Source organism: Musca autumnalis, unplaced genomic scaffold, assembly GCF_047663935.1.
Source record: "Musca autumnalis isolate F117 unplaced genomic scaffold, ASM4766393v1 scaffold_1, whole genome shotgun sequence".
In the NCBI taxonomy this organism is placed as follows: Eukaryota; Metazoa; Arthropoda; class Insecta; order Diptera; family Muscidae; genus Musca; species Musca autumnalis.
In genome coordinates, this window is record NW_027411644.1 from 208,642,658 (window position 1) to 208,656,074 (window position 13,417).

Below are 13,417 nucleotides of genomic sequence, written 5' to 3' on the forward strand. Positions count from 1 at the left end.
TAAGTGTAACCAGCAAAGATTAACCCACTGGATCTATTAAACCCAGTGGGTTAACCTTCAATAGTGTAACCGGGGTATTATACTACTTTTCCCTTTTTTACCATTTTCAAAAGTAAAGGAACAGACCAAAAGAAAGTTGATTTTGTGAACTAAAAATTGAACCTTTTTTTGTCGTCCATTTCGGTGAATCTTACAATTGAACGAGTTTGAAGTACACAACACTACTTTTTTGTTTTGACAGCAATAAACATCTGATTGGGACTGTTGATGTCAGTTTGTTTATGTGTCGGTGCGTTTGTTTTGCAAATAGCGGTGAACATCATTTTGATGCATCTTGATGATATTCGCAAAATAAATTTGAACGGTACGGTTAAACGTTTAATATTAATTTAGAATTTATTTCGAAAGACAATTCGTCAATAGTCCAAAATGTCGTCGGGTGTAAAGTGTCGTAATTGCGGTTCCACCGATATCGAAGAAGATAATGCACGTGGCGATAGGGGTAAATATTTTTAAATGAATTTGCATACATTTGATTTGTTTATTTATATTTTATTCCCATTGCAGTTTGTACTAATTGCGGTTCGGTTCTTGAGGATTCACTGATTGTATCGGAAATACAATTTGAAGAAGTCGGGCATGGTTCGTCGGCCATTGGTCAATTTGTTTCGGCTGAATCTTCAGGTGGTGCCACTAACTATGGCTATGGTAAATTTCAAGTTGGTAGTGGTACTGAATCTCGCGAAGTCACACTGAAAAAGGCTAAACGTGAAATTACCCACCTGTGCCAGCAGTTACAGTTGACACAACATTACATTGATACGGCATTGAATTTCTTTAAAATGGCTTTAATGCGTCACTTAACCCGTGGTCGTAAAAGTACTCACATTTACGCTGCCTGTGTCTATATAACTTGTCGTACAGAAGGAACATCACGTAAGTAATGTGATTAAATGCATAAGGACTAGGAATGGATTATGTGGAGATGTGTAGTAAATTTCTTTTGCGATTTTAATCTGATGTTGATGCAAATTAAAAAAAAGAAGTACCTATATGGTGGAAGTTCGTTAAAAGTATAACGTTTTCCAGATTAAAATAAAAGAAAGGGCTAATTAATATATATCGCACCTGTTTAACAAAAGGTAGTAACTCAAACTGTTCTATTTTTCAGTAGAGACAAAAAAAAAACTGTTACTTAGTAACTGTGAAGACATGAAGAGTGACATATCGGTATTTTTTGCTGAAAGAGTAGATAAAATAAAGGAAGATTTTTAAAGAGAGTGGAGTTGATCATTATGGGCTTAAGTTGAATGTTTTCATTATGCTCGGATATTCACCCTGATCATAAATATATATAACATTGCGGAAGTCCATACTTCCAGAGATATAAGCCTCTGAATTTGCGAAAATTCCCTTGTTGAAGGCCGGTTATTTAGAGAAAAATGTTTAATGTTTAAAAGAACATTTTGTTCCCGTTTACGAGATTTGCACATGTCGATAAAAGAAAGCCTTAAATCCCTGGCCGAAGGCGAGCTATTAAGAGAGATATTTATAATTTAAAAGAAAGTTTTTTTTTTATTTTTTTCTATTATTCCATGTAAAATTAATCTTTTGTACTTTTTCAGATTTATTAATTGATATAAGCGATGTGCAGCAAATTTGCTCCTACGAACTTGGTAGAACCTATTTAAAACTTTCAAATGCTTTGTGCATTAATATTCCATCAGTTGGTAAGTACACTTTTGGTACACTATTTCATAATTTTAACATTTCAAGTAAAAGGATTTGATACGTAAAAAGTAGAGGAGTGAAATATAAGAGAAAGATTCAAAATATTTGCTCACTTTTTTAAGATGTTAGTTCGCAATGGGATTATGTATGGGATATTATACGAACAAGCTTGTAGCATCTGGTGGTTTTCTATTGGTTAAATGTCAATATTCAAATTTGTCCGCACCCTTTGGCAGGCAAGTTTGAATGTAATGCCATGTTTATATTACAGCCTTTTACAGGGTTAACCTTCTTTATGAGGATTTATTTGAAATATAAGCAATGGAATTGACATTTGAAACCCAGTAGGTTTGTTAAATCCCGCTATATATAAGCGTACTATAATAAATTGAGTTTAACCCAAATCCTATAAATTATCGAAATAATGTTCCTAAATCCGCATATATTGCACTCATCTACTTTCCATCTAATTAAAACTCACATTTTTGGAGAACCTTAAGTCATTCAAGGCTGATCTTTAAAAATTCCATGTTTTACTATTTATTTTGTACACGTTTGGAAGCCTGTGTAAAGTTGTGTTTCTGAGGTAGGCAAACTCACTTATAACCTCAAAGTTGTTATTGCAAAAGGTTGCTTGCAACCATTCGCCTTTCCATGTAAAAATTGACAAATTTTATTGTCGTTGTCGTAATATTAGTGTCGTTTAAGATTGTGTGAATGGACGGATAGGACGCGGAATTGATGCGTGTGTGCGGTGACTATAGTTTTGTTGTTCTTGGTTAGATGAGAGCATGGAATTGCGTTAGTGGATTTTATTTTGGGAGCCATTTCTTTTCGATAGATATCGTGTCCACCAGTCATTTCAAGAAAATCGTGCATACCCCTCTAATGATTTGTTTGCTTTTTTGAGGAAGATGCACCGGAAGGAGTCGTCTGAATGTGGCTCTTCTTCGAACTAAAATTATTTTTGACAAAATATTACGAAGGCCAAATTTTGGATCGAATCGGAGGATTCTCTCATACGTTCTAGCTACTACACGTGGTGCCGAAGAGCTTTTCACTGATTTCGGGACATTTTCTCATGAAATATGATCTTGTTCAAGAAAAAAAACATTTTCCTTCGCGAATACAAGTTGTAGCAAAAAGAAATCAAAGCGATTCGAGAGCAGGCCTTGAAACTACACTTTTGCCAAATTTTATGTGGGAGGAACCCGAAGGAGTGGACCGATAGAAATTTTGCGATGTACAAAGTACGGTTACTGACTTCGCGAGTTATCGTGTGCACAATTTTAGCGAAAAGTTTTGAACTTTGTGGGGAAGGTATCCGAAGGAGTATACCCATATGACCCATATTCGAACTTAAATTAAGCACGGTGCGCAAAATTTATGCATTTTACATATTTTCTTATGCAACAAATATTTCAATAACAGGTTTAAAATTCATTTCAGACAAGTCAATAAAATAGAGAAATGTATAACCACAGCCACAACCTTCAAAACACCGAAAATCGGGAGGTATCGTTTTATGGGGGCTATATGAAGGCTTGAACCTAAACCGACAAATTTTAGGTGGAAAGTTGTTTACCCCCAAGGAAGACATTTTGGCGGGATATTGAGGCCACAACCTTCAAAATACCGAATATCGGTAGATACCGTTCTATGGGGGCTATATGAAGACGTGGACCTATGCGGACAGATTTCAGTTGTAAAGTTGCATACCCCTAAAGAAGACTTAATACCAAATTTCAGCCCTTTCGGTGGGATATTTAGACCACAAATCCTTGAATATATTTTTGCATATGCTCCTTTTATGCAGATATGTAAAAATATGCCAATATATGCACGATATACAAAAATGTCTGGCCCTAATTCGTTTTATTTTGTAATAAAACAAGTTTCTGTCTAATCAGATTTTCTCTACGACCATCCTAACCATATATGCATTTGTATAGAATTCCGCTGTCTAGTAATTGAGCTAACATGTATCGGGGTGCCGTCATTGATATGAGAGAAGTCTCCTAATTACCTCTTCCTAATTCGAATAAAAATTTTCAATTCGGTACAGATACTGGGGTTGTTCTGAATGAAAACTCCCCGTGAGTTTTCTCACATTCACCATAAATTTGCAACGACAGAGAAAAAAACCCCAAGACGGCAAACCCCTCTAGGCGGCTTAGAGATCCCAATGTATGCGTATGATTGCATGATCGTCGGGTTCTATCGACGATGACGTATGTGATAGTATAAATGTCTACATAGTTGACCTAGTGTAGTTTTTCCATCTGAATATGAAAAATATTAACTTATCCACCGCTAAATATGCTCACAACATGAACGACTGAAATGAAGCTCCCACTGAACATATTGGTCGATGGTGTCTTGATTCTGACCACTAACTACCCCAAAATATTGGGTGTAACGAGCCACAACTATTGGCGATAAGATCAGAAGAAGGAACATGGACCTCAAGTCGTTTGACAGCACTTGGGGTGCCTCCAGTGAACCATCTTCATGTGGAGATGAAGGCTTTACCGGTGCATCAGCACAACATGGTGTTGTCAATGCAGTACATGCTTGGGTGTTATCGCAGTGAGCATCCCTGTCACGATTTAGTGGACTGGCTTCCCCCACCATGGATATCATCATGATCTAGAGAGAGAGGTCCAAACGAGAACCTCTAGACCAACGAGCCTATCAGTCTGGCTTGGATAGCAGCACAGATATACAGTGTAAATGACGTAGGACCATTCCAATCCATAGCAGCAGAAGAACGCCAGCTCCCCAGGCAAACACGAGTGGTTTTAGCCTAGGTTAGATCCGGATAATGCAGCCGCCTCAATTCATATTGGGCCCGAATTGATGCCATGATACTCAAAGGATGCCCAGTATTATACTGGAACCACACGACACACTGCATTTGTTTAGCTTCCCAACTAATCCACTCACCTGCCTCCTAATTATGGATGCAACCAGTCCAAGTTGCAAAATTTTAAGTCTGGATACAGAGGTACCAGAATTAGATAACTGAAATAATACACGAAGGAACATATTTGCGTTGATACAACAACAATTGATCCCCACAGGTTGAACACATCTATTTTTTAAATTTTGGAGTCCTTCTGCTATTGCTTTAGCTTTCCAATCTTTTAATCTGATTCTTGAGGACCACGATCTGATAATCAAAGCTTTCAGGGTGTTTGTTGTCAAAGTGCATGATGCACTTCTCCAGATACGCCTGCATACCAAATACTCGCAAACCCGAGAAACTTCCCTGTAGATAGCCTTATCGATTCCTGACTGACATGGGTTGGGATTTTAGCCCTCAGCGTAAAGCTTTTGGCACAGCATTGTTGTTTTGTGGAACGATAGCTTTGAGCTTATGACAATACGTCTTGCAATGCTGCCTATGTTCTCAATTTGCAGTTTGTAGATGTTCTTTTCCCCTTTGCATTCGCTTTTGCTGAGTTAAAATGTCAAACATTTCCTTCAACAAAAAAAAAAAAAACGTTTTTTATTTATTATTGTCTTTTTAGGACGAAGGCCATTATTTATGAAAGTTTTTAATTAATTAATTGGATTAATCGAGCTAACATGGTCTAAGGAGTTTTGTATTGAAAAATGAATTCTAGCGAAACGTTTTGTTTTTCTTATCTGCGCTGTTCGTAGGGTGTTTATACCCTACACCACTATCTGGGAATGAATGTCTCGACGAGCTGAGTCGATCTGGCTGTGTGTGTCCGGCGGTCCGTCTGTCCATCTAAACCTTGTAATCTACAGGTCGTAATTTTGGGTGTTGATGAGAGTCCCGGAGGGGAAGAAGCCTATTGATTTTGGTGATGGTCGGATAATATTCAGGGGTCGGAATGGGCAAAAAACTTATTTGGGGAAAAAGTCAACGTTTTATTTCAAAGCGAATAGCTCCGCATCTATAAGGGTATATCAAAAGCAAAACCTAATGAAAGTAGAAAATATCACCTTTACAGCGATGTGTATACTCGTATAGTAGGTGGTTGTCGTAGGTGGACAAACAACGAAGATATCGCAATAGCCGCTAATAGAACCCAACTTTTCATTTTGGCGATTTTAATAATAATGAGGAATATCACAGCTTTGGTTGGGGACCTTCCAAAAACAAAGCCAGAAAATCCCATCTTTACAATGATGTAAAGCAGGTTGGCGTAGGTGGCCAAATAACGGAGATATCGCATTAGTCGCGACACGTCTCAATTTTGATTGGGTGGTAATGGGGGTTCCACAGAGGAAAAAGCCTATTGATTTTGGTAATGGTCGGATATTATTCAGGGGTCAGAATGTAAAAAAAAACTTATTTGGAGAAAAGGCCAATGTTTTATTTGAAAGCGAATATCTCTCTTCCGTACGAGGTATATCGAAAAACCTGGCACAGAAAGTAGAAAATATCACCTTTACAACGATGTGGTCAAACAGCAGAGATATCGCAATATTCGGTAATGCTTGTATTTTTCCATTTCTGTGCGATCACACTACAGGTCGGAATTTTAATCGGATCCTCACGAAATTTTTTAAAGAAAGAAGCCTATTGATGGTTGTCGTACATACATACCACTTTTTCATTTTTTAGTTGAGTTGTACTGACGATGCACTTAAATGTGTTTCAACAAAATTGACCTGTATTAATGAAGACATTCAGAGCGAAGGCGCTAAGCTATCCTAATTTTAATATTTTGAATTTTACCAATCAAAAGCTTATACACACGGGTAGTGGTGTAGGGTATCACATAGTCGGCCCCGACCCGATTATAGCCTTGGCTCACTTGTTTCTGCATCGTTTAAGTTTTTCCGAAGTGGTAAATTCGATTTAAAATGAGATTCACATTACGAAAAGAATTATCTATGATCAATGTGTCATTTTGTTAATAGTTGATGGGGTTTTACGTGAAAAGTCCTCCCCCATTGTTCATGTTCAACTACCCTATTGTCCATACCTATAGTAGAAGTAAAAACTATTTTCTAAAAAAAATGTACAACTATCCTATTGTCCCTACCTAAGGTCAATAGTAAAAACGATTCTCTAAAATGTCTCTGGAAACAATCTTTAATTCACTCTCCTTACGACTACTTAGGTTTTTTTCCAAATTAAAACGAAACAAATTTATTTTTTAAAAATTTCTAAAAATTATTTTGTATTTATTTAATGATTTCATTAGGAGATTATAATAATTAAATTCATGTTGTTTTGTATGGGGAACATACTTAGAAATATTTGAAAAATATTGTATACATAGTTCAGTACAAGAGGCGGAGGTGAATTCAATAAAAAAAGGCACAAATAAAATCGAAACAATAAACGTGAAAAACAAATAATGTATGCATAGGATAAATAGGAATACAAAAACAACGTATGCAGGTTTATATATGTATGTATACACTTAAAACATAAAATATGAAAGGTAAAATTATCTGCGAGGAATATTCTATATTTTTAAAAGGAAAACAAATAAACCATTCTTAAAAATGCAATAATTGGAATCAACAATAGAAAAAAAAAATAATCAATATGTATAATGCAAATGGTATTGCTTTAGGAAATAGGATTGTTACAATAATGCTGTGGGAATATTAATGCCATTATAAATATTTTTGTATAATTTAATAATAATTTATGTGAAGTACCATTCGTTTGTTTGGTTGTTATGTTTTGCTTTTTGGCGTAAATATTTATTTGTAAATTTTTTAAGTTTCAATAAAATGTTTTGTTTTTTTTGTTATTAACTTGTTTACTTTTGTTAACTGGTCAAATATTCTATTCAAGGATAAACTACATTGTTGTTGTTTTTTTAATTAACATAATTATAACTTTTGTTATTTTTTGTTTGGAAAATTATTTTTTTATTTTGCTTTAATAAATTTAAATATTTATGTATATTATTTTGTATATGTATACGCATGTAGCTTTTTTTGTTGTATATATAGATATATATGTATATAAGAAGAAGTACTATTTTGTTTGTTTTTTTTTTCTAGTAATTATCTTAAAGATCCCAGTTTTAAAGTTTTCCAATACTTTATATTTCATTATGTGTTGTGAATTCTTTTTAATATTTTTTGTAAGTGATTGCCTTTTTGTGTGTGTGTGTGTTGGGTGTTCTGTATAACCTACACCACATACATCCAGTACAAAATTGGCTGACTTAAGAAAATTTTCGCTAAAAATCGTTTATAAGTCGGTGTTTAGACGTTCAAAGTTAATGGGAAAGAAAATTGAGTTTATGGGAGAGGGAGTAGAGAGGAATAAGAGGGGGTACACACACCCCTGTACTCGCAAATTCTATTTTGTTTCTTTATTCTTCGCAGTTTTTCTCTCCGCCGGCAAATAAACAACAACGCATACATTTGAATTAAAAATTTTTGTGATAAAAAATAAATCGAACAAAAAATTATCAGTAAAAATTAATAGTAAACATATACATATATACTTATTTAATTTTTAATTAAGTTTAATTTAACTTCTATAAGAAATATCGCTTTCAAAGGCAATACGAATGATCAAATGAGTGTAAAGAAGAATAAAACAATTGACAAAAACATTATTTGCGTGTCTAAACTGCAAGGACATTTTAAAAGAAATTAAGAAGAAAAATTGCCATTCCAGTTTGAACGTATAAACACGGACTAACGTCGAAATCAAAAAGTCCCAAATTTCTACGGCCCTTTTATAGCCCACAGAAAACAAATATCGCTTATAACGACATATCGATTATAGCGACCAGTTTCGTCGGTCCCTTGATCGTCGCTATAAGCGATTTCGGCTGTATTTGAATTTATTTTCAACACTGTCGCTCCAGTTGTCTTCCTGCACGACAACTAATAGTGGGTGGTTTCAAGATGTAAGTGCTTAAAATGAAAAGGCTGAACAATTGCTTTTCCTTACAAAATGATTGGTCTGCATGAACACTGGAATAATTATTACCAAATGACGTAACAAATTCATTTCCTGTAAGACTCTCTTTGAGGACAATTAAAAAACTAACCTCAAAACCAATAAAATTGGGATTACTTGATATAATTTCAAAATATTCAGTATCAATTTCAATATTGTGTGTTCTTTTTAATTTCTATGCCGATTCTCCTTTGGTACTTTATTAGCTTTCCTATAGTCCTTTATTCTGACTCTTGTTGTGTCATTTGTAAAGAGTTCGTTTAGGTTGGCGATGGAAACTCCACAAAAATCCTTTGCTTCCTATAAATAATATGGGCCATTATAACATGTTTTCGTTTACTAATTGGAGGCATAAACCAATTTGGATACATTTAAAATATAATTTCTACATCAAAAGTTAGTGCCAAGAAGGCCTTCCTTGACATTTAATGATCACTTTAAACTTTAATTTAGCGGGAACACTATAAATATGTACGTAAAATCCAAATTATAACAAAAAAAGACTTATAATAATGGGGGAATGACCCTTAAATTAATATTTCTGTTATTTCCTGTTCCTTGGTGACATACTAAAAACTCCCTTCCAGGCTTCCTTTCCGTTGTCTAAGAGGAATCCGTTCAGTTGCTTTTAACACTTCTTTCAGCTCGTCTTTAGGGATTCTTTTGAAGTAGTCCATAAGTTTTCTCTTTTAGTTGATTTAATAGACTTCATTTAGTTGTCACCAGTCTCCCATGTGGTCATTTATATGGGTTTCCAACAAGAGCTGTCATTTTTTAATTACCCGGTATTTCGATAGATGTTACTTTCAAAGGTTTTATTCTTTGACATGTAGAAACTGCTCCATTACTAAAAATATACGCTTGGTTGGGTCTTTGAAATGCATGAAAATGATCCAGTGAAAAATCATTCTGTGCCTACGACAACAAAATTGTGGCATCTGGTATTTGGAAAAACCAAGAGTTATTATTGAGAAGCTTCTTCACCCTCAACGTGTGACCGTTTGGTGCGTTTTTGGTCCGGCGGGGTCATTCACCCTTATTACGGTTGGCGTTGCGTATCCAAAATTGCAAGCTGACGTGTCGTAACGTCTAATTGGTATACAAAACAAAACAAAAAAATGCATTTGAAAGAAGAAAAGTTCGAGGACATCGAAGCCGCTCCACATCCGATATGTCTGAAGAGTCTTTACCGAAGACGAAACATGCATGTCACATAGTGGTGGGTGTGTGGGTTCGAATCGTCGGCTTTCCTTTTTCACTTGCATAATAGATCATAAAGCTCGATTAAAAAATTAATCTTAAAAAATGATCTTCGCCTAAAAAGGCAAAAATTTCCAAATAAATAAAATCAGCTGAGCCAGGCTGGGGTTTGAACCCACGTCCTTGAAAAACACAGAAAAAAAAGTGTTGTCACGGCGTGTTAGCGTTCAGAGCCAAACTCATAACTTTCAAAGGCAGCGCTAAGCGTTTGTCATGAAAGCACAACTAAATGGGAAAATCCTCATTGTTGTTGTAAAATACAAAACAAAAAAATGCATTTGAAAGAAGAAAAGTTCGAGGACATCGAAGTCGCTCCACATCCGATATGTCTGAAGAGTCTTTACCGAAGACGAAACATGCATGTCACATAGTGGTGGGTGTGTGGGTTCGAATCGTCGGCTTTCCTTTTTCACTTGCATAATAGATCATAAAGCTCGATTAAAAAATTAATCTTAAAAAATGATCTTCGCCTAAAAAGGCAAAAATTTTCAAATAAATGGTATTATGTATGTTTTTGTACAAAAAAGAAAATTTTCAATTTTTAAAGAACTCTTTTGGTAACATACATTATTAGAATTATTAGTAGATCATTTTTAAACTTTTAATTCAGAAGAAAAACTAACCCTACAGTTTTTACAATCAAAATAAGTGTTTGGCGTAGACGTTTTTGTGATCGTTGGCGTAGTCGTTGTCGTAGGGATATTTTTTGGTACCACGTAACATTTACGACAACGACAATTTTTTTCTCATACAAAATTTAAAAAATATATATTTTTTAATTGTAAAACAATTCGTTTGAAATCATCTTTTGAGTACGAACTAAGAAATTTACATTGCATCAATCGTTATATGAGGACTCTAACAGATTTTCAATAGAAAGTTTGTCATCTGATAAAGACACGAAATTTATCTTATGCAAATGAATCAAAGTAGTAAAATTTTTATTTATTATAGTTATATTCCAACATATTTTAATAATCATTGCCAAAAATTCTTTTGAAATTAATTTGTTTTTATTTTTATATGCTGTCGTTTACAAAATCGGTCACGACTCTTTCCTCGTATTTCAACGCCATACGTAATACCAATTTGTCGTGTTACGCCATACGTAATACCGATTTGTCGTATCAAAAAAAAAATAAATGTTGTATTTAAACCAAGAAATGCGTTCTGGGAATTAGAAATGTATTTCTTTCGATTTTTTTAGGGTATAAAATGCTATAAAAGACAAAAAATTTCCTTGTATATAATTTTTCATCATATAAAAATGTATCTTACGACTACGCCTACGACAACGTCTACGTCACTTGAACGATAACGACTACGCCAACCGTAATAAGGGTGATTAACGGCATTAGAGTTGGGTAATCTAGTTCCTTGTACTAGTATGAGCGTATGAGTAACATCATGAAATAAAACGTGTGGTATTAAGTATACGCAGTTTGTTCAAAGGAAAAATGTGGGCCATTGGAACTGCGAAGTGAACTCTATAGTTCCATATAGTTCCTTTGGCACAACTCTAAACGGCATACCTTATCTCATCTCATTATTTTTTCTTTGAATATCAAAATAAAACCTTTTATTGGAAAGCCCTTTATGAAGGATTCCGTTAAGGACCCTCTGGTCTTCCAGTAAGAATATAAATACCCAAACGGTCGAGAGTAAGGAATTTCAAATGATCATGTTGATATTCTGGTCTGGTCGTTTGTAAAGACTCTCTTGTGATCAGCTTCAAAGAATCCCTGGTGGTAGTCTAAAAAGTCTTCATTGTGGCCTTCTATAGGGACTCACATCGGATCATTTATAAAGATTCTCTTTAATACTCCCTTCAAGTTTACACAAAGATTCTAGGGTCTTCCCTTTTAAATGACATTCCTCTTGCCTTAAAAATTGTGCTTTGGTCATATATTAAAGTCTTGCTATGGTCACTTATATATTTCTTTGTGGTCGTTTATAAAGACTGTCTTGTGATCAGCTTCAAAGAATTCCTTGTGGTGGTTTAAAAACTCTTCCTTTTATCCTTCTATAAGGACTTACATCGGATCATTTATAAAAATTGTTTTGAATACTCCCTTAATAATTGTACAAGTATCCATTATTGTTGTCAATTAGAAATCACTCCTTTGTGGTCGTCTACGAAGATAATTTCTAAAAAATACACCCTAATCTACAAAGGATCCCTGACTTCTGGTTGTCTAGAAAGACAACTAAGGGGACTCTCTTGTTGTGGTTTATAATGACTTTCAACTGATCGAAGCAAAGACTCCTTGAGATTTTCTATGAAATCTACTTTGTGGTCGTCAAGAAGACTCCATTTGGGTCCTCAATAGACTCAGTTTTGGGTGAATATAAAAACTTCGTATAGTAGGAGACTCTTCTGTAAGGACTCAAATCGGATTATTTATAAAGATTCTCTTGAAGAAGTCTTTGGAAGCTTCTACAATAATACCTTATTGTTGTCTATTTGGAATCAATGTCGGTCGTTTTGGACGTCTAAAAGAACTTCTTTGTGGTCGTCTACGAAGATACTTTCCGGTTGTCTCTTAAGACTACCTTCTGATCATCACTTAAAAAAGACACCCTAATCTACAATCTAGTTGTCTAGAAAAACTAATCTGGTTGTCTAGAAAGACTGCCTTGAGGTTTTCTAAAGGGATTCTCTTGTGGTGGTTTATAATGGACTTTCGACTGATCAAAGCAAATACTCCTTGGGGTTTTCTATAAAGCCTCCATTGTGGTCATCTAGTAGACTGCATATGGGTCCTCAATAGAGACTACGTTTTAGGTGAATATAAAAACTTCGTCTAGTAGGACTCTCTTCTGTAAGGAATTAAATCGGATAATTTATAAAGATTCTGTTGTAGAAGTCTTTGGAAGCCCTTATTGTTGTCTATTTGGAATCACTGCCGGTCGTTTTGGACGTCTGTAAGAACTCCTTTTTGGTCCTCTACGAAGATGCTTTCCGGCTGTCTCTTAAGACTACCTTCTGATCATCTAAAAAAGACACCCTAATCTACAATCTGGTTGTCTAGAAAAACTTAATCTGGTTGTCCTAGAAAGACTGCCTTGAGGTTTTCAAAAGGGACTATCTGGTGGTGGTTTGCTTTCCGGTAGCCTATTAATACTACCTTCTGATCATCTAAAAAACGCACCCTAATCTACAATCTAGTTGTCTAGAAAGACTACCTTGAGGTTTTCAATAGGGACTATCTGGTGGTGGTTTGTAATGGACTTTCAACTGATCAAAGCAAAGACTCCTTGGGGTTTTCTATAAAGCCTCCATTGTGGTCGTCTAGAAGACTGCATATGGGTCCTCAATAGAGACTACGTTTTGGGTGAATATAAAAACTTCGTCTAGTAGGACTCTCTTCTGTAAGGACTCAAATCGGATCATTTATAAAGATTCTGTTGTAGAAGTCTTTGGAAGCTCCTACAAGAATCCCTTATTGTTGTCTATTAGGAATCGCTGCCGATCGTTTTGCACGTCTATAAGAACTTCTTTGTGGT

At 35.0% G+C, this 13,417-nt stretch overlaps 1 protein-coding gene across 1 annotated transcript in view; it reads left to right on the forward strand.

Moving 5' to 3' along the window:
• The first annotated feature begins 242 nt into the window (after nt 1–242).
• Brf (Brf RNA polymerase III subunit) overlaps nt 243–13,417 on the forward strand; it is a 168,098-nt gene continuing 154,923 nt past the window's right edge. Inside the window, exons 1-3 of the mRNA XM_073960022.1 lie at nt 243–502; nt 568–936; nt 1,626–1,730. Of these exons, the coding sequence (XP_073816123.1) occupies nt 430–502; nt 568–936; nt 1,626–1,730 (547 nt within the window). The 5' untranslated portion in view covers nt 243–429. The remainder of the gene's footprint in view (nt 503–567; nt 937–1,625; nt 1,731–13,417) is intronic.